Source organism: Echiichthys vipera (assembly GCF_963691815.1).
Source record: "Echiichthys vipera genome assembly, chromosome: 15".
Taxonomy (NCBI): domain Eukaryota; kingdom Metazoa; phylum Chordata; class Actinopteri; order Perciformes; family Trachinidae; genus Echiichthys; species Echiichthys vipera.
In genome coordinates this window covers 10786272-10812378 of record NC_139840.1, presented here as the reverse complement: position 1 = coordinate 10812378, position 26107 = coordinate 10786272, and the positions used below count along the sequence as shown (strand labels likewise).

The window sequence follows — 26107 nt, the reverse complement described above, 5'->3', positions numbered from 1 at the left end:
TTATTAATTTGATGTTTGAGATGTTAACGTTAAATGACATAAGGCAGACGCACAGCTTGGGAGCAGGCAAGGCAGGCAACTGTAAGGGTAGGGAGCCTCAGACAAACTTTAAACTACATCAGTGACAATGTACAAAGTTTGCGATGACAGTAGCAGACCTGACCTCCCTATCGGGGCCCCACCTTACTCCCCCCAAGTTTTATTGTTCTTCTATTCTATTTTTTTCATGTTAATATTCACATTTTCAAAATAACTAAAATCCCCCCTCTTTTATTTCCAACCATGCAGATTTTAGTTACCTGTTTACATGTGATTTTTTTGCCTAGGGCCCCAACAGAGTCTAGAACCGCCTCTGACATTAAGCCTGTAGCAATTTCTGTTTCTGTTTATATGTTCTATGATTATTTCGAAACGTATCTATTGCCTGTTATTGTATGTTAATATTAATGAACTGTATCAATTACACCTAAAATATAGGTTTCCATCGACATTCAGTTGGAAATGCTTTCTTTAAAGGTAAAAACGTCTGGTGCTGTCAGGCTGAGGCGCATGTGACTGTCACATGATAGACCGTGTTGTAGTCAGTCAGCTGTTCGCTCAGGACAGTTAGGTGAGTAACTCATACCCACATTTTTCTCCGTTATTCGTTTTCAGTTAACATGTTAACACTTTCTAACTATATCATTTGTTGGATTCTGTGATCGTGAATGTTATTACCCGTGCACCAACCGGTGTCGTTTTCTATTAGCGACAGAATGGAGGCGAAGCTAGGTTAGCACAAGTAGCTTTCGTTAGCATCCTCATCTTATTTTGCTAGCTAACGGCGTCACCTAGGTCGCCGTTAACGACGTGATTTGACCCTTTTAAATGTACGCTTTACACTTGTTATACGGCATTAACATAGCTTAATGTCACATGATAAACACTGCGCTGGCTTATCTCGAGAAGACCCATTATGACACGTCGTGACATTGTGTTAAGCTAACGTTAGCTACATCTCGAATGACCTGCTGAAAACTAGCAGTTCCAACTTCAGCTCATTAACGTCAAAATTAGCTAAACGTAGAGGGTTAAATGTAAGGTAAATATTTCTGACACACGTCAAGAATATCCACGGTATTGTTAAGTTCAACTGTAAACCAGTTGTATCCAGAGCTTCCTGTATAATAGATTGCTAAACCAGCTAACCAAACTAGTCAATATGTCTTTAATTTATTATAAGATCAGATATAACTTTCTTAGTCCCCAAAGACATTCTTAAGATAACAGTATGAGAAAATAAAAGTGCAGCAGAAAGGTGAAATATAAATATATAGTCTAAAGGAGTAAAGTGCAAATGACATATCATCATGTAATCGAGACATATTGCACATGATAATGAACATAATACAGCCCATGGTATTGGAATTGAAAAACATTGCACATGAGGATGAAAGGTAATACTGAACATTATATTGATATTAATATTCTCAGTAACTGTCACAGTTGTACAGTGTGATGGTCACAGGTAGAAAAGAGCTCCTGAGGTGCTCTCGGTGGTCTTAGTGTGATGCTGAAGGGGCTGTTATTGGACTCAGGTGTGGCGATCAGCAACCGGAGTTGTATCTTGGGCTAAAGTTATGTGTTTGTGGTTAATGTGCACTATCTACCATAAGCAGCTTGTGCACACAAACAGGCCCAAACAAGTGAGTGATGTTGAGTTACACTGTGCTGATTTTAATTCTGGTGTTTCCATCCAGGTGGTGTTTTTCTTCATAGTGTAGTGGTGTAGTGGACATATTACAGGATGGATATCCGCGGGGCTGTGGACGCTGCTGTGCCCACCAACATCATTGCTGCAAAGGCAGCTGAGGTCCGGGCCAATCAGGTCAACTGGCAGTCCTACCTGCAGTAAGTATTTCATGTTAATATACATATAATGTATAATATACACTTTATTAGACACACTGTAAACATCTAATACAATTTAATACAGCATCTCTGCCTTGAGTTCTACTTTAACAAAGCTTATACATTTTCATTTGTAGTTCTCCAAAAGGTGATAATTCTGCTTAATGTTTATTCTTTAGTGGTGATTTTTTTACTGGACTGCATTGTAGTTAAAAGTAATTTCTAATATTGTGTCCACATTCTTCTTCTGCTTCTGAAGTCTACTTGTAATGATATAGAGATGTTTATGTGCTCACTTGTACACTATAAGTTGCATATTTTCTTGTGATACTGTGTTATTTCAAGACAAGACAAGACAAGACAAGTTAAAGTTGTATTCCGAAAGAAATAAGAATTGAGATTAGTTGTTTTAGAGCTAAGATGTAATAGCAGGCGCACATCTGGGACCTCACCTCCCAGAGTTCCTTTCAAAACCGAAAACAGTGTTGACTGTATGATGTCGGTAGATTGACAGCTCTCAGCTGCGCAATGTGGCGTGATGCCTTCACATGCTCCACATTGATAGGAGGTCCAAAGGAAGAAGGGGAACCATGTAAAAAGCATCACTAACTGTGCGGCACATTTGATTTTAGGTGCAGGAAAGTCACCACAGACGCTTCTATGTGAAGCAGCAAATACAAAGTGTTTTCATTAGTGGGTCAAATGATCAGTCGCCATTGTTTTAACTCTCTCTTTGATAGATGACTTACTTACTGATGTCTTAACAGACAATGAACTAGATCAAAATCTTACAGACCACAGCTTTAAGCTCTCATGAAATTCATCTTTCTGAATACATAAGTGTTATAACTGCATACTAATTGCAGTGTTTCATTCTTAAAGCTGCTGCAGTTCCTGTGTTGTGATTCATTGTCTTGGGTGTTACTTCCTATTTGAGCCCACATGTTTTAATAGAGCAGATCTTACTTGTGAGTCACATTATCATTTCTTTAAAAAAACATCTGATGAAACGATTCCTTTGTTTATTTAGTTTGGATTATACACATGTTTGTACTATAACTAGGTACCTCCATGGACCCTCCATGGTGTGTTTTGTCTAACTAGAACATGTGGTATCTCCAGATTATATAATTGCCATTATTGTGCAAACTGTTTTTGCAATTAGAAGCAACATGCTAATAATAAAGCCCTGTCCTCTAGTGAGAGGGTCAGTTGCATACATGTATGTCGTATGTCTTGTTCCAATGGTAAAGAAAATATTTTGTTCCTCATGCTAAATTGTTACAAACATCACTCTATATTATTAATCCATTACAGGGTCTTACAGTAGCTCAACCCATAGTCCCCGTATGGACCAAGCTGGAAAGGTGTCAGTTCACCTCCTGGGCATAGGGCGCTCGACATTTAATGCATGTATATAGGTCCTGTGAAAAATGAATTTCCCCTTGCGGGACTGATAAAGTAATGCCTGTTGTTCAAAGTCAGGAAATAAATATAATGTATCACATATTGTAGTAGCATTGTGCTAAATTATCATTGTCTTATGAATGATTTTGTAGGAGTCAGATGATCTCAGCAGAGGACTGTGAATTCATCAAGAAGTTTGAGGTTGCCAACTCTGAGGAGAAACAGGTCATTCTGACCAATGAAGGACATCAGGTATTGAGTACTTGTTTGTTTTGTTCATGTTCTTTACAGTTGTTTTTAACTTAAGTCCACAACCTTCCAAACTAAGCATAAAGGCTGCTGGTTGCAGAAGATAAATAATGGCATTGCAGCAAAAAACACAGGTATCTTCCTTCATTAACTTATTTTGGACTGACAGAGCTGGTGCCTATGTGTTAAAATGCACATACTAAGTGGAAGGAGTGTGTGTGTACCTTTTGGGCATTGTACTTATGCACAATTTACCATGTGAGCATTGAGGCAACGTCAAAGTTTCAGTTGTACAATTCTACCTCAAAAGACATGCAATGTGTTGGCTTTTTAAACTAAAATTCCTGGTTAATTTTTTATTTTCTACCCGCACCCCCTGTTTTTGCTGTAGTGCTATTTTTGATCTGAAAGCACTCTTATCCTGTAACAGAAGTATTTTGCTTAGTTATTAATCTCTTGATTTTTTTTTTTGTTTGCTTTGTCTTTTTGACTTTGTATGTATGTATTTTGTTTTTGTTCAGTGTGCAAAGACTTTCCTGAACCTGATGGCTCACATCTCAAAGGAGCAGACAGTCCAGTACATCCTGACCCTGATTGATGACACTCTGCAGGTACACAGACACACTGACTCGGGACAAATAGGACATGCATGCACATATATTTATATAGATTTTTTGAGAAGACAGTAGGACCATGGTCAGAAAAATGTATGAGGATCACACAATTTTCCCTCACCAAGTAAGAAGTTTGCTTTATGTTTTATGTGTATTCGAAGTTGTGGGCAATGTCATGATATTAAATAATTTAAATGAGGAAATGGGGCAATTCAATATTGAAGTTCTCCTTTGTGTTTGGCCTTTGGCACAACTGAAGGTGGGTTTAATTTTTGTGGGCCACAAAATGAAAACATACAATTACTACATTTAGTACATTTTTAAACAAGTATGAATGTATTGGTTAACACAAACCTTCAGTAGGCTTGATTAATGTAGCTCAAATAAGTACTCAATAATTTACAGTAGTTACAGTTAAGAGAAAAGGTAAATTAGTTGAATTAGTGAACATGCAGTCACAACCTAAGTAATCTGTTATACAGAGTTGGACTTCATTTCTTCTGAAGCATGTGATATTTTTCAGTCCGAAGCTCCCTCCACCTTTCAAAACACATTCTGAAGAAACTGCACCAAGTTTGTACTTAAAGGGGTTAGTTCAATGCCAGAAGACTTTGAGGTACCAGAGGGATGACTGGCACTAATAGCTGCACTTTCCAACTGATGATATATGATGGGTATTGGCTCAAGCCAGGGGATAAAGTATAAGGGTTTGGAACATTATGATGGAAATATATATGAAGGCCATTCTCATGCTCCTATGTCTCTGGTTTATACCATTTGTTACCCAGAATCGCTATCTTTAATACTGAGCCTGCTGCAGCCTCTGAAAGACAAAAAGTCATTTGTAGGACACAGGAGTGGAAATGGTTAATGTGCTGGTTGTAAAGATATATATTGTGTTTCATGCAGTCAATCAGTTACTCCAGCTGTGCAGAAAACAAGCCTTTACAATTCAGGAGCTCATCCACCATCTTAATTCATCTGTTACACAGGAGAACCATCAGCGGGTCAGTATCTTCTTTGACTACGCCAAAAAGACAAAGAACACTGCCTGGTCCTATTTCCTTCCCATGCTGAATCGTCAGGACCTTTTTACTGTCCACATGGTGAGTTAGGAGCTGTTTCTTGAGCCCTCGCATATTTCAAGCTGCTCGTGTAACATCAGAATAGTTATTGCATGTCTAACCCAGTACAATGCCATAAACCTGGCAAACATGGTTTTGATTATCATGAGGAACATTGTTCATCTATCAAACAAAGTCGACGTACGCACAGTAAGTGGGCTCTGAAAAGGTAGAGAAACTTCTCTAGTCCATGCTTAAAACATAAACACATGGTATTTTTAATTTCCGACATGAGGTGATAGCAGCAGAGCTAAGAGGAGCTGCAGAAGTTTAGTTTTCTCTCAGAATACTTGAGTTACTGTCTACCCCAGGTTTAAATCAATCCAACTTCCATGCTGACTCTTGCTTTTAAATTAGAGCTCTTGGTATTTCTACACATCCTCTCCTGACAAGAGGAAAATTGGAGAACAGAATTTGTAACTCTTTCATTACAGGAAGCACTTTACAAGCCAGAATTGATGAGGGTTGATTATGAAATAGCTGATGTGGCTTCAGTCATTTCGCGATGTGGTTGTACAGAAGAGCTTTTTTTTTTTTAGTCAGTACTTTGGTGGGGTACTCGGAAGTACTTGTTATCTCGATGTGCCCAGCCTCCATTCTTATTCTATTTTCTGTAATTGTCCCTCACCCTGGTGTTGAACCATGTAACATGATCTTTTAGTGCAGATTATTAAAGAGTTGTTCCAATACTGTAACCAGTATCTGAATTACCTCCAATATCGCTGAAAATGCAGAAAAAATATCTATTTTAAGTATTTTTTATTTCATTTTTCAGTAATGAATGACTGTCAAACTAGATGATAAAATAATGTTCTACAGTATTCATTCTCTATTTGTTCGTGTTATAAAAAAGGTTTAACCTGAACAAGGCCGTACAACAATGATAGCAATCATATCCAGGGAGGAAACACTTATCGTTTTAACAGCCTTTAAATTCCTGATGGTTAGTATTACTGTTTTCAATTTTAATTATCATTAAAAATGTGTGATTACCAAACTTTGAAAAACTCATGGTGTACCGTTTATAAAACAAAAAGTACATGGTGCAGCCAATTTCATTTGTGCAGGTTTGAATTTTCAGCACATTTTAACAATACCGGGATAATATTGATAACTGTGTGTGTATCTATAACTGTGTGTGTATGTCTATATATATATATATATATATAATATGATTTGTTTTGACTGAAAATATCCTTCCTTAATTAGGCGGCAAGGATCATCGCTAAACTGGCTGCCTGGGGTCGTGATCTGATGGAGGGAAGTGATCTAAACTACTACTTCAACTGGATCAAAAGCCAACTCAGTTCCCAGGTATGGAAATCTGAATGTTGTTGCTAAAATATCTTGATGTGTATATAAAAAATCTGTTTATCTAAATAGCTGCATTACTGAGGTGGTTTCAGTGACTTTTGTCAGTGATTTTAAGACTACAGAAAGGGCATTAACTGTATGCGAAACAGACATTTTATCATTTTACAGTGCACAGTTTCATGTGATTAACAACAGACTACTACTATAGTGCAGTTCGTAATAGTTGTATAAGGTAAAGGGAAATGTGTTGCCTGATGGTGGCGATTTAAGGTGATTATTCTTGTCCGGGTCATTCATTTTCAAGAAAAATATTCAAGGTAATTATCAAGAAGTGGAGTATATGCTAATTTGAAATATAAAAGTTTGATTATTGTACCGTTGGAAGGATCCATTTCATTGGGATTTTTCCTTTTGGCGGCATGATTTCAAAAATCAAATTTTGTGTCTGTGTATACACCAGTGGCGATTGCTCTAAGACTGCAAGGGAAGTTCAGCTTCCCCTAAAATTCACCAAAAAAAAAAAAGCGTTGGGTTTGGAGACTCTGTTCTGTCACTCTGCGGATTCTCTCCCCAACGAGCAGCGGCAGCTGCGGAGCTCCTCCCCCCGTCACTCACACTCACAGGCGGTCACACTTCACAGTAGCCTGGCGCAGCAGCTCCAGCTGGGCCAAGGCCGTTTAAGCAGCCTACCTCTGCTGGCCATTGAGAGGGCACTGGTCAAGTGCCTGGAAAAGACGCCTAGTTGGTACGACAAGGTCACAGATAATTTTCTGAAAAGGAACGAAAGGTAGAATTTACACATAAATAAACAAACACATTTATGATGTAGGCTGGAAAAATGAGCTTCCGCTCCTTGAAAGACCGGCAGCCGCCACTGGTATACACAGTATACCATATAATTGAGTTTTTAAATGAATAACTAATTCGATTTCATGGATTACTGATTTTTTTATTTCTTGCTTAGAGAGACATTGGCTTCTTCTTTCTCAAATGTAGTTGAACATTTTAACGGTTTTCAAAGTGATTTAATTATCTAAACATCCAAAGTAATGTCTTCTTTCTGTCTCAATTTATTTTCCCTTCATTAAATTTCATTGTTTGGGCTCATGGTCAAAACCTTGTCTGAATGAATGTAATGCATTTATTCATGTTGAGTTCAGGCAGGCTTGTGAGACCTTGAGATGGTCTGATGAAAGCTGCCCTGTAGGTGCCGGCTCTGCCTTCGCAGTTGTATGCACCAGAGAGTGGGCTGATAAAACGGCTCAATAGTGATTCACAGTTTTTCCACCTTTGTGCTTCTGCATTGCACACCAGTATTTCTAAAACAGGTGGAGGTGTTCTTCAATTCAGATATAGTCGTCAGCTCTTCCAAAAGAAAGAATTTGTCAGTCTCTCTTTCTGTGTTTTAAACAGTGTCTTTGCAAGATATGTCCTTAAACTATAACTGCTTCTTGAAACTGCATTTTATTATACATCTCTCTCCTTAACAGCCAATCAACAGATCAGTGAGCATCCGCTCTTACTGAATTGCATTTGTGGTCAAGTTTACAGCACATACAGTGTAGTGGCACTGTAACTTGGCTCAAAGCGATGTGGATGTGAACACTTTTGCCCCTGTTTGTTTTGTTTATCTCTCATTAGAACCTACATGGTACAGGTCCAGAATCAGGCTCAGGAGCAGGAACTATTTCCCCCAGTGAAGTGAGTATGAGTGAAGTGCATCTTCAGTCAATCTGGCGCTTCCAAACCAAACCCCAAGCAAACAGAAAATTACAGGGTTGGCATCTGCTAGGTGTCACTCGACTTTCACATCTTTTATTCCCCCTCTTTATCTCTCCCATCCTGTTCTTGCACTCCGGTTTTTCATGAATAATTGCAGATTGCCGGAGTCCCGAGTTCTGTTAGAGCGAGGAATCCTCCCTTTAGACAGCATGGTGTTTGCTGCCAGTGATTGGTTCTAACTGTAGAAATTGCATGCAGCAAGCCACTTCTCATTAATGCTGAAAGTGCATGCCAAACAGCGTTTCCCGTACACTTGGATAACAAGGAGAAATTGTAATAATTTGCACAGCAGCAGCATCCTACCATTTTAGACTCCATGGAAGCATAGCGTGATTATTGAGAGGGAAGTGTATGCTCAGAAAGCCATGAGTCATGAGCGCTATATGATAATTAAACGTCATCTTTTCCTTTGCATTTTCAACCAGGTAACGTCCACTCCTCCACTCTTCTGTCCTCACTGCTGTCTGTTGTTCTTCATGGACTTCTTTTCTTTCCTGCAACCTCTGTTAATTAACAGATTAATGTGATCTAATTTCTCCTCTCAGCTTCCTCCACTCTAATCTCAATTTACATTATTCTGCTCAGGTGTGATGGGACACTTTTCCCTGCTGTTGCTCTGTTTTGTACTGTTGGGTCTGTGATCTAGCATGTGTTGATGTATAATACGATAGACTGCATGTGCAATGCCTCAGGTTTGATCGCTGGCGTTAATGCAAGTATTGGACTGGCCTTCTTCTATGTGCTGTATCTGCTTGTCAACTACTCCAGTTTTTCAGAACTGCACTAATTGTACTTGACCCTCTAACATTTGCTTTGTTTTCCTGATCGCACTGCTAAGGATCACGCTTCTGTTTGAGTAAATGTTTGCCTCTGTCCTTTGCAGAGCTCTCAGTACGTCCAGTGTGTGGCTGGGTGCCTTCAGCTAATGCTGAGGGTCAATGAGTATAGGTTTGCCTGGGTGGAGGCTGATGGAGTCAACTGGTGAGTGATAACTCCTTATAAACAGGGTTCCTACAGTTCTTCACGATCTAGATTTTATTGTAGGGCAGTTTAGCTCTGGACAGCAATCAGTTTAGAATGAAGTACATAAGCAATGATAAAAAACCTAAATAAGTACAAAAAAGTCATCATCACCCAGCTCCACCAAACCATCTAGAGAAAACAGAGAGAAGGAGAAGCCAAAAACTGGAGGGCCACCCTGTCAGATCCAAAGCTAGTAACAGGCCAAATTACATTTTCTATAAAAAGCCAATTACTGATGGATTAAAAAGACCTCATGTACCTGTCACATCTCCAGGGAGGTGAAATGTCCTTAGTGGTGGAAGCAAATTAAACTCACTTTCTCATGTCTCTGGGGCTCTGATGTAGGGCTGCCACTAAAGACTATTTTTATAGCAATTGTTTTATCGATCGGTCAATTAATCTAAACGATTCATTTTTCTCCCAAAAATTGAATTGAATGTTTTGTTTATGTTCATATTATTTTGACTAACTTCCGTGTTTGTCCTTTTATAATGTAACAAGGGCAATATGTAAACAAATGTTTATACATTAAAATGCAACAACAGCAACATGATAAAAAAGAAATCGTCAACCACCAATAAATGGACATAAAAAAGGGATAATGTGGAGAGTCAAAATTGTAAACGCAATCATTTTACATTTTTTCATTTTTAGCTAATGCAAAACTGACATGTCACAGCAGACACACGTTGGTCACTATCATCATGCCATAGGACAAATATCGTCCAAAGCTGATGTGCTGCGGATGAATCAGTGTGTCCCTAGTAGTTTGTAGTGAATGAAAAAGAACCATCAAGCACTTCCTTATTTTCAAATTGTATATCTTAGAAATTAATTCCTTCCATCTTTGGCCATGGTTACCGGGTTCAATTTCTATATACAGCATTGTAAAACCTGCCTTACTGCTTGATATGGATTCTGTAATTCTTGCTTATCTATGAATGTCACATCTCTGCACTTACCAGCTATTTCTCAAATGTATGAGTCACTGCCTAGCTACAGTGTTTAGTTCTCTGTATTTGAGCAGCTCTTCGGTTATCTAATGACCGTCTGAATATTTAATTCTCAGAAAAGCAGTAAAAGCTACTGTATTAAATGGATGGTAGATACAGATGAGGGTTCTTTTCTCAGAATTCAATGTATTTTTTGTCCATCTGAGTTTTTTCTTTTGCAATATGTTTTTCTGTTTAAGCATCACAGCGGTGCTGAGCAACAAGTGTGGCTTCCAGCTCCAGTACCAGATGATCTTCTGTGTGTGGCTCCTGGCCTTCAGTCCTCAGCTCTGTGAGCAGTTGAGACGCTACAACGTAGTGCCAGCCCTGTCCGACATTCTCCAGGAGTCTGTCAAAGAGAAGGTCACTCGAATCATTCTGGCTGCCTTCAGGGTATGTGGAAAATTTCTCACTTGGTGTGTGTATCTCTAAAATGCCATTTTTCGCTGAATAAAACATAGAAAACATTGTAACATTTATATTAGCTACATTTTATATTGCATTTTCCAAAGTATCAAACTGTAGAATAACAATAAACACCATTGGAATCACCATATAAAACCTGTTTAATATGCAGAAGGGCCCGTTGGAGCAACTGATGAAACGATCTGTCACCGTAATTAAGGGCACATGATTTATTGTTCATTGATAAAGTTTCGAAACCACTTGTCTGAAGTCCTTTTGTGTTTGTTGAAACTTGGAGCTATTGATTTTTTTTTTTTGTTATAATTCTCTGCTATAACACACTGCATTTGTCTAGTCAACAGCCTGCTGTACCCACCCACCCTGAGCATACAAATAAATATTCCTGTCAAATGAATTACAGCAAGAAGAAATATGGACTTTTAAATGGAAAAACCTCAGTGATATTCAACGTTTGTCCAAACTGGCAACATCAGACAGCCTCAGCAACCTTGCTCACAGCACAATGGTGTGAATGCCATTTATCTCATGACTGAAACATGAGCTCTTTTACTAGTGGAGAAAAGTTGTAGCTGATTTTCGAACCCAACTTTAAAGAAGGTATTTTAGGTTGCTTGCATTTCTCTTAGCCAGCATCATTAGCGTTTCACTGTCATTGTAACCTCAGTAAATAGGCATCTGTGCTCCTGATGGAATACCTTTCTTGTGTCTTTTGTCCACTGAATTTTAGAGAATGTGTTGTACTGTATTATGTTTGCCTCAGTGAACCGCATGTGTTCCTGCTTTGAATTTTCCCAAAGCTCATTTATCACACCTCACGCCAGCAGAGCTGTCAAGTCAAGCATTTGTGAATGCGGCCAGAAAAGGAAGGGGCTTGTTTTTTTTTAATTGGTGAAAGAAGTTTGTACTTCAGTTTGACTGCTATGTTAAAGCTCATTAAAAGCAATGGTGGGCAGTCAAGGGAGACCCTGAAACATCTTGACGTTGAATGGGTTTTCCCGAGAGGTGTTCAAAATACCACGCAGTCTCGGTGTTTGACACAGTGAGGAGAGTTACGAAAACAAGATGTTTTGTCAGGGCTCCCTAAAGTGTGATTACCTCATGTAATAAGAATGCTCTTTTTTTACTAAATCTTTTTTTTTTTTCAAAAAATATTCCACATTGTTGTGCATTTTGCTGTTTTTCCCAAATGTCCTAATTATGCATATTATTCTGTTCGCCTCACCGGATTTGCAATGCGATATAAATTAGTCGGACCTTCTGGGAGTCCTTGAACACATCCTCTAAGGCAGCACTGCTGTGTTTGTGATGTGTTTGCAGTAACTAAACTCTGGAACTAAAAGTTGTTTGAAGAAACATGAAATGTCTTTTACCATACTCTGTCAAAGGCAAGCAGAAATTGTCAGAGGATTGTAGTCGGCTGTAGATATGCCCTCAATAGAAGTTTGAGTTGATTGAGACTGAGTTTTTTTGAACTGGTGTTTGCCACAGAAATAACTTTCACAATACTTGACATTGTTTTCTTATTGGAGTCTAGGTCTTCAGTCATCCCCTTCATGCCTTACTCACAACATCTGGAATTGAAACTAGGTTTAAGAGGTGTATTTTAAGATGCCTCATCTACCTTGGAAGAAATTCATAACTGTAGTCAAGACAAAATGTATTTGTATAGCACATTTAAAACAACCACAGTTGACCAAAGTGGTTGGATAATGTAATTTCATATTAGGAGTGGGTGGATTTACCCCTCTATCACACTATATTTAATTGTATATTCTCAGTGGTGGAAGAAGTACTCAGATCTTGTACCTTAGTAGCAATACCACAGTGTTGAAATACTCTATTAAAAGTATGCAGCAATGGCCCATTTCAGAATATTGTGTATTATACTGTTGAAATATAAGTATAAATGCATTAATGCAAATTTGAACTTCTTTATAAACTTTATCTCCTGGGTAGCTTGGGAATTTCCCCCAGGGGTCAATACAATCTTATGTTATCCAAACCTATAAAACTACATGTTTTTTTTAAAAGTATTTTGTATTGTTATGTTACCAGTAAAATTGATGGATGAAGTAAGTACAATATTTACCTCTGACGTATAATGTAACAGAAATGTAAAAACTCAAGTAAAGTACAAGTTTCTCAAAATTGTACTTGTACTTGAGTAAATGTATTTAGTTACTTTCCACCGCTGTATATTATGACAGAAAGCTTCCTCATGCTGTTGTTCTTTGACAGAATCTTCTGGAGAAGTCATCGGAGCGTGAGACTCGTCAGGAGTACGCACTTGCCATGATTCAGTGCAAGGTGCTGAAGCAACTGGAGAACCTCGAGCAGCAGAAGTATGACGACGAGGACATCACTGAAGACATTAAGTTCCTACTGGAGAGGCTGGGAGAGAGCGTGCAGGATCTCAGGTATGCACTATTCTGTTAAAATAAATGCTTGGAACAAGTCTTTCAAAGAAGAGGATGTTACAGTGCTGTACATTAATCTAAGCATTTAGATTGGCTCTCAATAAGCCTCAATTCCACTTTCTACCATCGGGTACGAGCTCCCGGAAAAATATTGACATTCTTTACGTCACAAAAGAAGAGGAAAGCACTTGAGTTGTGCCTGTATTTATGGAGGTAATGAAATAATAACGCAGAGGCTTTGCAGTATGATCCAAGACAGCAAATTTATTGCCTTCCACATCATCATCAACAGCAGCGTTTCACTACTTAATTCTTACTTTTCACAAAAAATCACTATATTGCATCAATGCTACCAGGAAGCAGTTCGCTAAGAGGCAAAACAACAAAACACTTACAACGCAAAAAAATATCTTAACAGTAGCTATCATCAGGTAGCATGAATGACGGACGGTGGAACAACGGAACACCACAATACTGGCAAAAGATTAACCAGAACATGGACAGATTAACAGGGAGAGCCGTTTTCTACTAGGCTTAACCAGTAAGTATCAAACCTGTCTATTTATTAATACTGCCAGGTGTTCTACTCTGCATCTACCTCAGCACTGAGACCTGGTTCAAATCGGAATTCTTAGAGGTGTTTCTTGCTTTGGACAGTAGCCATGTCGCTAATGATAGGAACAAATAACTAATCCAGCGACTGCAGTTTTTCTGTGAACAAATGCAGTATGTCCTGTTTTGTTGGTGACTTAGCTCCGAGGAAAACAGAAAGTGATCCCTATCTGGCTGCATTTGCTACAGTGGCTCCGACCACTTGGGAACACTAGGGGGATGGAAAACTATTTGTTGTCTATATATATACTATATTGTCTGCCTTAAAGTGTCTTCAACTAGACCATATGCTGTACCTCTCAAACCACTGCTTTTCACAACAGATGGCTTAAAAGAAAGTTTCTTTTTTTACAGACGGATAGATAAAAGTGGTGATCCTTGAGCTGCCCTTTTTTATTTGTTTGGGAAACCAAAACTCTTTAATGCTTTATGTGTTTGTTTGTTTGTTTTATCAACAGCTCATTTGATGAGTACAGCTCTGAATTAAAGTCTGGCCGCCTGGAATGGAGTCCAGTGCACAAGTCTGAGAGGTTCTGGCGTGAGAACGCCGTCCGCCTAAATGAGAAGAACTACGAGCTCCTCAAGTAAGATGAAACGTGTATTGTATCGAGACAGAAGGGCAAAAAAATATGTTTTACCATACAGTTGATGTTGCCACTAAAGAAGTGAATTAAATACATTTTTAATTAAGTGAATGCAGACAATGAAATTCCCAATTACTTTGCAGTTTTAATTTGAGAACATTATTCTTAATGTTGATGCTCCTTTTGTATAACCAATCATGTTACTAAGCCATTGCCAGTGAAAATCATTAATTGTGAGCTGTTCCAGCAGGGGTTTTATTTTCTCATATAACAACTTTTCCAGTCTCTTGTTGTCAAATTCAAAACTTTTTTTAAATGTGTTGTTGGCATAAAATTCAAAATGGACATATCATTTTCAAAAATGAAAGGAATGAAAAGAAAGTTCTCAGTTTCCAAATGTTGTCTTTGTGCTATTTTCAATTAAATATGGGCTTACAATGTTTTCCAAATCACATTCTGTTTCTATTTACATTTTACAGTTCAGGTTGCGCTTCAACAGGGTTGTATTAAATGTGGCCAAAGGTTCAAATAATGAAGTAAACATATGTCAAAGTAACCCCTGGAGCAAGAACCTCAGATTTCAGAATGTGTAAACCCTCCCGTCATCTGTTCCAGGCACGCCACTGCAGTGTTTACATTATATATAGGCTACTGTTACATGTAACTACATTCTAACCCAGGGAACCTGAAATCTTGGTAGCAGATGTTGTTATTTCTCCCCGGTTTTGGATCACGTTCTTGCTGGAACATGTCCATTTGTGTAGTTTTTGGCTCAGAAGCCTTTATTGGTGATTTTTCATGGTAGTCTATTACAACCATTTCCCCGGCTGCAATGACGGATCTTTCATAGAATGCGTGAGCAATCAGTGCAGAATGGACTTTTTCGTGAGGGGACCTTAAAGAGACACGCGCTAAAACAGAGTATCTCAGACAGATGAATAGATGTATATTCAGACGGACAGTATTGAGAGAAATACTACGTTTTTAGTACATTAAAGAATTTAAACCAACTCATTCTAATAGAAACCCAAAGTACAAGTATGAACCTGAAAATTGGGATAATTGATCGATGAAAGAATCGTAGCTAAACTTTTTACTTTGTAAATCTTTTGGCTGATCTTCTGTTTGTTTGTTTTAGAAAAATCTTAGACTGTGTGATTTTTCTAGAGTGAATGGAATCTGCCTTTCAATGTAGACAGCTTTCCGCATTCAAATGCCTCCTCTTTTATCTACCTTTCTTCAATAGGATCTTAACGAGGCTGTTGGAGGTGTCTGATGATCCTCAAGTCATAGCGGTGGCAGCTCACGACATCGGAGAGTACGTGCGGCATTACCCACGTGGCAAACGGTAAGGCATGAAAAATAGAGATGCACTCATCCAGTTTTTTCTCATCCAATCCGATACCGACCCGATACTACTGATGAATGAATAAACCTTATACCTGCCATGCCAGTGAAGGCATCAGGCTTGACAAACATTTAGCCTTGTTAAAAAAAGGTAACAAATTGAAATCATAAATCTACTTATTATTTATTAACGAATAACAAAGTGTACATTAGCAGCAAAAATAAATAAATAAAACTTCCACGTAAAGTGCATTGCAACTAGATATTTTAAAATGTAATATAAAACCCTAACTGTTGTTACCAACATAAAATTGACGTGACTAGATCGCTGTAACTGTATTGCTTTGTATGATATTAATAAAAAATAAATTACTGGATCGGAATGCTGGATCGACCTCATTCATCCAATATCCGATCCAGCTAATTAGTCAATATCGGCGACGATACCCGAAAACCAATGTGAATCAAAGCCTTAAGTTCCTATGTGTAGAGTATCACACTATGGCACCCCATTGTGGTAGTACACTGCTCACATTTAAAAGGTAAAATACTTCAACTTTAAAGTAGCCAGTGCCCAAATGTGTCTGTTGTTGGCCACGTTTGTTTATATCTGAACAGACTGATGTGACATTCGCACATAAAGCTCACTCTGTTCCCTCACAACCCTCACAGGAATTATGAGATTATGTTGTCTACTTGTGTCAGATAATGCTGAAATTTAGGGTGTCCGCTTCCATCTTTTTAAATCCTCTGGTGCTGCTAGTTCTTGTCTGGACACCCTCTTATTCTCTCCACATATTGTTTAAGTTTCCATTGACATTTGTTAACCTAAAGACACTTTGTTGTTTTTGCTCGTCTCCCATATCAATCTTATTTCCCTGTAGTCTCAGGGCTGATGTGCCACCTTTCTAGCTGTACATTTCTAATTGGATCACACTACATTTAATGCACCCAGTTCATATGTAACAGCACCAGTGTTCCTTTAAGTTCCGCTATTTTTCTTTGTCTGGTCACACCATTTACTGTGTTGTCACATGCATTATGCTGGTCTGTTTTCCTCTTCAGAGCACTTCTCCTTTTGCAAGGCCCTTGATCCTTCATGAGATATATATAGAATTTCAGTCAGTCTGGATTGAATTACGTGGTACTGAACCACTGAATGACATGAAAATAGCACCTGTTTTCTGTGTAGATAAAGGCTTTCTCACAGTATTCCTTTACCCCTCCTGCTTCAGGGTGATTGAGCAGCTTGGTGGAAAACAGCTGGTGATGAATCATATGCACCATGAGGACCAGCTAGTCCGTTACAACGCCCTGTTGGCTGTGCAGAAGCTCATGGTCCACAACTGGTAAGAACACATCCGTAGCATCATTGATGTCATGCATTCAAACATTGTCATGAGGGAAACTAACACTTAAAGTAGGGCCAGGTGATACGTGCCCTATTTATCCAGATATCCATTGATTCCTTTGAAAGATGATAAATGATCATATTGAATTGTCGCCCAGCCCTACCTTTTTGTATTAGTTGAACCAGGCTTTCTGACATTAAGCATGTGCATACAAACGATTAAGGCCCTGCGCATCATCACAGGTATTTTCAGTTATTTGGGCTGATTAGACGTCTGTTTGAAGTTGGTCGGAGATATGCTGCCAATTAGGTTAATGGACTGTGTACTGATAAGAAGTTGCTCCAACAAAGCCAATAGGTGATTCACATAGATGTCCGCCAAGCCCCCTTTCAGCACGCTCCCACACAATCCTAATAAAAAGGGTCTAATCAAGCATAATGAGTTAAATCACCTGTGTGGGTGGACCATGGTAAGGTCTTTAAAGGTGACCTGACAACTTAAATATGTGTTTATTGCATCAGTATTCAAAGTCTATATTTGTTGCTTCCTTTCAGTGATGTCCAACAGAAGCATAAAAAAATATACAAGACATTTGTTTCCCTGCTTTTGTTTTCCTCACAAAGAAGTGAGTCAGTGTTGATTTGGTGTTCTTAACCGTTTGCTTGCTGGTCCTTCTTGTTTAGTTTAGCTTATTTAGCACATGCAACAGTTACCTAACTAGGCTAATGCTATGCTAACTATGCTAATGCTTGGTGAGAGGCTGTTTGGCTTTACATTTTTGGAGAAATGCGCTCATTTGTTTTGTTGCCGAGAGTTAGACGTGAAGATTTATACCAATGAATATGAAGCTGCAGCCAGTAAGCTTAGCAAAGTGATCCTGATGTTATGTGTTGTGTATAAAAAGGAAGAAATATTACACTGGAGACCTTTTCAAACGGAATTCCATTGCTAGGCAACAGCCTTAGTCCTTGTTAACTTGCTGTTAGCTGAGGTCATTCACATACACCGCAACGGGAATCAAACTTGGACACATTTTAGAACGTTTATGTTTACAACTTTGAAATGTCTATAAATAAACTACTATATATCAATATCAGTATATGCTTTAAAAGCCTCTATTCAGATATCTGACCATCAACATGACACAGACTATATATAATTTATTTATTTATTCTACTGAAGCATTGGTCAATACTTTAATGTTAAGGTGCCACTCCTCATATTCTCCGGCCCCAAACACTCAACATGCCTGTTATCTTTGTTTGCTTTTTTCTGTCTACTGGATTGCTTGGAAACACTAAAAATTATCAAGCAACAAGTGAAAATGTGCTTGTTTTGTTGTCACTATCTAAAACACACTCTGCTCCCTGAGCAACTGTGGATGGGGGTATTGTGTCTCATATCATAGTGTAGTGCTGTTTTCCCATCTAAGTGACCTTAATGTTCCACGTAAAGTATATGTTCACTGAAGTGTGAGCAGAAAACCAAATGTTTTCAGTCTTGTTTCAGTGGCTGAAGAGAGAAAAGCAGATTGCCATTTAGAGACCTACAATAGAAAGCAAGATGCATTTCCCGACCTCAACCTGAATAGTGCAACTTCCATAGTAAGATAAAAAGAAATACATTTGTTTTTAAATCTATAATGACATCTTATAGGCTGAAATATCAGATAACCGTTGCAGAAACAGAAAGGGCTGGTGGAGTGTTAATTAGACTAGAGACTAGAGTTACCAGATACCTGAAAATGTATACAGTATTTGACCATCAAATCTTGAAGTTTAGTTATTAGTAAAGTTATAAAAATTTGTGCTACGATGCACCAGAATGGAGCATAGAATGTATTTCATAGATATAAAACTGTTTTCTATAACTATAATAATATTTAATGGTCTCATAGACCATTATTGTCTACAACGCTGCCTCCATTTTTGCCTCTTTCTTAAAGTTGTTGTCTATTGTCTTTAAAATTACTATCAAAGAGAAACTTAAAACAATGGGGATTGAGCATATGACCTACTAATGAAAGAGCTTGTATTTGCTGCTATGTAGAGAAATAGGATCTGATAGACTTTCCTGCACCAAAAATCAAATAGGCTGCACAATTAGTGATGTTTTTTTTACCTCAATCCCCTTATCTCTTCGGACTGCCTATCACCGTGGAGCATGACACACCACATTGCGCAAGTGAGAGCTGTCAATTCACCACTTTTGGACGCAAAAGAACAATGAATAATATGTTGTGTTTATTTAGTATAATGGCAGAATAATGGCAAAGAGAAAATGCCATCGTTTTTCATTCTGTTGGGCTGGGCACTGCCGGTTATGTGTCAAGGTTGTTTCGTCACATTGATCATGTGCTGCCTACACTCACGGCCTTCATGAAAACAGACTTCTGAATGCTGCTGCAGAATGAGAAAGAAGTTTATTTTTGTAAAAGGTGAGGTGTCATTCAGCCACAAATCAAGGATATTTTCAAAGCAGCGCACCACTCCCACTGTCACCTTGAGTGGGTTGCCTTGCTGTTGTTTCTATGACAAGATCTTCTCGTCTTTACTTACTGAATCGCCCTGCTGTCATGACAACAGCACAGATGAGAAATGACATTTTGCCCTTCAGTCTGTTTTGAGAAGTTTTTTTCTTTAATGTGTTTTTTGAAACTTGAAAAAGTTGTGATAGAATGTCGGTATTGTAGGAGAGTAAGCCTACACGTATTATGGGTATAATATATTAGTATATATTATATTAGAATATATTAGTTGCTGAAATATGGATAATTATGGAAAATTTAGGATTTAATTTACCTCAAAGTAGGGAACCACACCAAAATAAGACAGGATGTTTATTAAACTTTGGGGAAGGTTTAATACCTGTTAGTAATTGATTATTTAAATTTTATCAGTCTCATCTCGAACGCGTTAGTTCGTACCACAGCCTTATCCGGCCATCAATTTCTGCACAGAAGGGAAGACTCTCACAACGACGTAAAATTATAAACATTTATTTGACTACCTAGCAAGGACAATACAGAACAGTGCAACACTGAATAGATGAGTGACGAAGAGTTAAATGTGGATATAAAAAGTTTAAGACCAGAGTAGTTCAGACTTACGGGGCTGGTTTATAATATTACTGGCAGACTTAAACTGGCTCTAATTAGCCTGTCAACAGAACTCGGATCAGAACCTAATTATCACCAACGTCTTAACCAGAAGCTGTAGTAAAAGGCCAACTTTACTTTGCCGTTGATATTACAGTCGCCCTGGCGTCTTACAGTACCGATGTAGGTTCCGTAGGTCCGAGTCCCGGTGTTTGGCGGACCTGAGTTCTGGTCTGTAGACTGTGCATGGCTCACTGAAATAAGCCTCTATCTCATAGAGCCCGAGGAGGCTGTCCAGTGTCTCTGTGCTTGCGAAGGTGCAGCCCCGAGCATCACTGCTTTCCCCCTCCATGTTGTCTTTGCCTCACACAGTAACCCCGTCATGTAGGTCACACAACTTCTCTCGCATGGTGAGGCGACAAGCCGCTTCCAAAAATAGAAGGTGTTTATGTCTCAGGTTAAGCGCAGAAGCAAGAGGTGATGCTGCAAAAAAAAACTTGAGTGAAGTTGTTTACCAATCAAGTTAATTTGAAACGACAACTACTCGAGGAATCGATCACTCGCGCTCATCCCTCGTTCAAATCCATCAGCTATCAAGAGTCACTGTCCTTGTGCTGAACTGTACTGGTCTCAGTGTCACGAATGAAGCACAGCCCTTTTCACAGAAGAAGATTTCACAATTTATTAAGACATTGCATTTCATGCTCTACCCAGGCTATTGGGGACAGGAAATACCAACATTTCTGTTCATATCTGATCACCTTTAAAAAGCCAGAGGGAAAATTGCAAGCCCGGGAAATGGACCTTGGTAAAAGAATTCAAGGGTTGTTCTCCTCCAGTTCTCATTTTACTGAAATAATCTTAGAACAGAATGTTCTGTTGATTTCCATTGACCGGATGCTCTTTGCTTCAGGATTCATTTTGTCTTGTACTTTTACATTATATTTGATACTGCTTCTTAGAAATGAGCAAAATACGCTCGACTTATTTGGTTTTATAAACTGAAAAAGAGAAGAACAACACACTATTCAGATCATATAGCACCTCTGCCACGTATTGTAAATTAGGTCACATAGTCACATTCAAAGTCAATGCAGCGTAAATAGACGCAAATTCGCACCAGGTAACTGGAATGACTCGAATACACCAACTTTGCATAACTGATCGATCCAAGCTCTATTCGGAAAACAAGCCTTTTAGAAGTTGTTTTCTTGTCGTTGTTACTTGTTTTACGGACAGACCTGATAAATTCTGACTTTTTTACAAATCGACATCAAGATGTAGTTGTTTTGGCATACTTTTGATCCGTTTATTGGAATTAAATCACAGAAAAATCTGTACATAAAGTAGCACTGGAAACAGCACTTCCTGGAGAAGGAACACACTCTGCAGCTGTGTGTGCCTCCAGATGATGTTATGAACCCAGACATGACAGCATTTGGTTTTCATATGTATCCAGGAGCAATAGTGCTTATTTCAGCCATGGTTGATGACTGAAAGAGACATTGTTGGTGCCTACAGCTCTACACCGGAGCATGAGACACACAAATGGTCCCAATATGATCCCTTGGCCAAACTTGTGCGAGTAAAGGCGAAATTAAACTTCTCTTTTAAGTGTGAACACAGCATCATATAGTCTTTGATTTAATTCAAATGAAATCAGGAACCTTTTGTATTTATTAACACAGCAGATGCAGGTATGTGCATCAGACAGAGCCCTGGCTGCAGAAGTATGAACTTCATAAGTCTGACTCATTCCAGTTATTACCATCTGCCTTTATTAACTCCCTGGTGATATTCTAAATGAATATATAGCTGCTATTTGAGGACCAGTGAAAGGTCTAACTGAGAGTTTCAGGGATGTGTGGAGATTTTTCATTAACTTATATATTTTCCTATTTTTCTCAGCTCTCATGTGAGTAAGTTATAGAAATGGGGTTATGTGAAGCTTAAAGGCTAAAAACCTGTTGTGGTTTAATTAATCTAGAGCAGTTGTGAGAGATCATGTTCCTTGGAGCATCTGCAAGTTTCCGTTTCTACCAGAAACAGAAACTGGCAGATCCAGGCTTTTAAACCTGAAGTTTGAAACTTTGTATACCTGCTTGATTTATCAAGAAAATATGTGACTCTCAACAATGAGAGGAATCAAGTGCAGGTATGGAGGGTTTTTCATTGGAAATCAGCTGCATTTTCAGAGACAAAAATGGAAACAGTAAGAATCAGTAAGGGTATTTTGCTGCTGTCTTTGTAGTGTAAAAGCGAGGGAATGGCAGCCTGTAAAAATGGAAGTAGGAAATGGTTTATATAAGGAAATATAGAGAGATTATGTCTATCAGCACTCCGTGGTTTGAGTTTGAGTTTTTAAAAAACATAATTTCCATCGTCAGAACGTATTTGCCAGCCCTTTCGATCTTTAGGTTTGTGAGAGGCATTTGATATTTCAGTAAGCAGTAAGGTAAGTGCCATGGTACCGTGACTTATATCATAGAAATGTTACTGCCAAGAAGAAACCTGAAGGAGAAGTGTGACCTTTCAAAATAATGGTATTATATCTGCACATTTACATCATGTCTGGGTCAGAAGCTTGGTTACTGAAAGTCGGTTAAAACCTCCTCTTCCACTTCAATAATTAGATGGATGGGAATTGAAATAGATTTCGTTAGGAAACAGATTAATACCACTCTCATGTCTGTCTGTTCAATATGAAGCAGATCTCTGAAGCTCACCGATCATTCATTAGTGTTATGTCATTTATTTAATCTGTATAGTAGTCTTGTTGACACCCTGAGTTTGCCAAGAAATAGCCTGATACAGAGCTGTATCTGTGAATCCATTAATTGATTTGTCAATTGGCAGAAAATTATGCTGCAACTATTTTAACCCAAACGTTTTCTAGTCCCAACGTCTCAAATGTGAGGATTTGCTGCTACTTTTCGTTGTATTGCAGTATATAATTGTAATTCCTTTCTTTTGGGTTCGGGGCTGTTTGTTAGACAAAACAAAGCATTTATAGATGTCACATTGGAAATTGTGACAGGCATAAATAACACTTTCACTAACTGAACGTGGGTATTTTCTGTACCGCGTGTTTCTCTGCATGGTTTGGCCTTTCATCCACATGTAACTGCAGTTGTGGGCTCCTGAAACCGGAGGTTTTTGTAAGCGGAGTCCGGGTCTAACTATTTGGAAAAGTCTGGTTTCAGCAGTCATGTGTGAACAGGAAAACCAATGAAAACCGCAATTGTTTGACATTGTTTGACATCGACATTTTTTGATGTCACACTGTGCGACAGTAAACCGTAAGCTGCTTATGGAGCACTCTAGACGTGAACAGCTGACGGATTTTGTGGTTTCATGTGGACAGGGATATTTTTATCACACCGTTGGTGTGGATGGGATTTTTTTTAACCGGGGGGGCCATAAAAGTTCAGTTTAAAAAATACCTGTGTTTGTGTGGACTAGGCCTAAGACGGATGGTATCTGAGCCATGCTATGACACCAGTTTACGTCATTGCAGCCAGGCAACTGACTGTAATGCACTACAGCAGCACTTTCTACTGGGATAAATCACCAATAAACCAAAACCAAACCAATGTAAACCAAAAACTGCACAACCTACACAACCAGCATGTTCCAGTGGGAATGTGGCCTGAAACTGGGGAGAATTAAACAACATCTGTAACCAAGATTACAGCTTTCCTTGACATTATATAGTAGCAGTGTATGTAAAATGTAAACACTGCATCCTTTTAAAGGATACTAATATCCAACAGGTGGATGGGAATGAAACTACATCTAATTCAGCATGAAGTGGGTCCCTGTTGGGAGTGCTGATGTGTAATTTATTGTACTTTGTTTTTTTGCAGGGAGTACCTGGGAAGACAGCTGCAGTCCAGTGATCAGCAGCAAGCTCCAGCGGTGGCAGCCCGAAGCTAAACTGTTCCTGTGCATGTGCGTTTGAGTATTACTGAGTGGATGAATGTGTACTGTATGTCCATTGTTCTTTTCCATTTTAATAATCAGCTGTTCATTTTGTGTAACGACTTGAAAATCAAACTGTGTGGTTTCCTCGATCCTCGCTGTTATGATATGACTGTTGTGCTTCGTGTTGTGCCCTCTCAGCTAAGTGATGGTGTGTGGTGATTAGAGTCGCACTTTACGTCTGTGATAATGTACAAAAACTGCAACCTATTTAAGTCTTATGTGTAAAACATTGTATGTATCAAAATAAAGAAGTGTATCTATGGTGTTCCTGTGTCTTACATCTGCTGAATAACAAAGAGATTTACTGATATTGGATTGGTTAGATTATTGATCTTGCAGTTAAGCCAGTCTGCCTGGTTTTGGCTTGACTTGGTAATAAACTTTCATTTTACAGTTAAACGGCACGAAATAGGCAATAGAGAAACGGAATAATGATTCGTATTTGATCAGCGCTGCCTAGTTTCACAGTTTGATCGGATATCACAAGCAGTCAATGACACTGCATCAGAGACTCCTCGGCCCTAAGCACAGTGACTTCCTGGTTGATCCAATATGGAAGTGCCAAAAACTGCAGCCTTCAGAGTGTCCACTAGGGGCAGGTTTCATAATAGTGTAGTTTCTCATTGACCCCCGTGTTAAACAGGCTGTTTTCACAGCATAATTAAACCTATTTAAGGCCTGGTACAAAAAAACATTACAGTTTGTATGTTTAGGTCATATCTCCATGACACTGAGGGGGGTGAATTTTTTTGTAACAGGTTAGTTTTTGTCTTATTAAAGGTTAAAGGTTATGAATAATTAGGGGCGTGGTCTCTTGAGTTACAGCTAGCCGCTGGCCCTCACTTCTCCTCAGATTTATATGATAGCCAGACGGGCGTATCTCCCTCCCCCCTAACGTCACATCTAACAGAAAACCCATTCAAAAACCCCATTGACTTTGAAACGAAGGAACCATAAGTGCAAAAATTCTTACTTCTGGGTTTTATGACTCATTTCTGCAGTAACTCTATTAGGCGCACACAGAGAGGGCTCTGAGAGCACGTAAGGAGCAGAAGGAAAGCTACATTTTACGTTTTCACAGATTTCCCGTCTCATTGGGCTTTCAGGATATAGTGACACTTTCAGCAAATATGGAAAGAAACATATTTTTTATAGAAAATTACCAACTGCAACTTTAAAGATGGCAGAACCAAACGTCTTGCAGGAAATTCTGTCTCAGTGCAGAGCTTTGTTCTCTTTCTTCTGAAAGAGAAAGGTCAGAAACATTATTCACTCCTATATACAATCTACAATCCCCTAAAATTACAGTAGCCCATTTGTTGTGGATGAGTGGCTCTTAAAGGAAAACCATTTTGTAACTAAGGTTTCAAATACTGCTGTGCGTTGTGCTATGCTATCAGAATTTAAATTGAATCTAAGGCGTTTGCCCTCTTTTCATCCAACCTTGACTGTACACAGATTCTTCCTTCACTATTTCAGCTCATTCAGAATCACACAGTGGTTGTCAGGTATACAGTAGTCTTCCTATAGGGAGGAGAGGCAGCAGTTGGAAAGTGTTTTGATTTAATTGTATACGGTGTTGATAAGGGACTGAATCCAAGCTTTGAACTAACAAACAACCCCCAAGGCTGTTTTTTGTACCTTCTCTACCAAGACTTAAGTACTGAATAAATGTTTCTCTTTAATTAAACCCTCAATAACAATACAGTTTGCTGTTTACATCAAAACACTTTCATGGAAGGCCCTGAGTGTAATTATGTGATTATTTTCTGTTGTTGCTTAAAAAAATCCAAATAATTATTTTGTTAGCTTGACATAACTCACCCTAACAATCCCATGATCATTGAAAAAAGTCTCTGCTGGATTTTCCTTCTTCTCTATTATGATTTTACA

The 26107-nt window shown here is 38.6% G+C and overlaps 1 protein-coding gene across 1 annotated transcript; it reads left to right on the top strand.

Annotated features, from left to right (window-relative positions):
- Nucleotides 1-562: 562 nt before the first annotated feature.
- Nucleotides 563-24462, top strand: atp6v1h (ATPase H+ transporting V1 subunit H). Its single transcript, XM_083929090.1, has 14 exons — nucleotides 563-610; nucleotides 1740-1890; nucleotides 3450-3549; nucleotides 4068-4157; nucleotides 5153-5266; nucleotides 6494-6598; nucleotides 8240-8299; nucleotides 9264-9361; nucleotides 10596-10788; nucleotides 13060-13238; nucleotides 14309-14434; nucleotides 15681-15782; nucleotides 17017-17130; nucleotides 24097-24462. The coding sequence occupies exons 2-14, from the start codon at nucleotides 1787-1789 to the stop codon at nucleotides 24164-24166; spliced, it is 1455 nt and encodes a 484-aa protein (XP_083785216.1). The 5' UTR covers nucleotides 563-610; nucleotides 1740-1786; the 3' UTR covers nucleotides 24167-24462.
- The last annotated feature ends 1645 nt before the right edge of the window (nucleotides 24463-26107 follow it).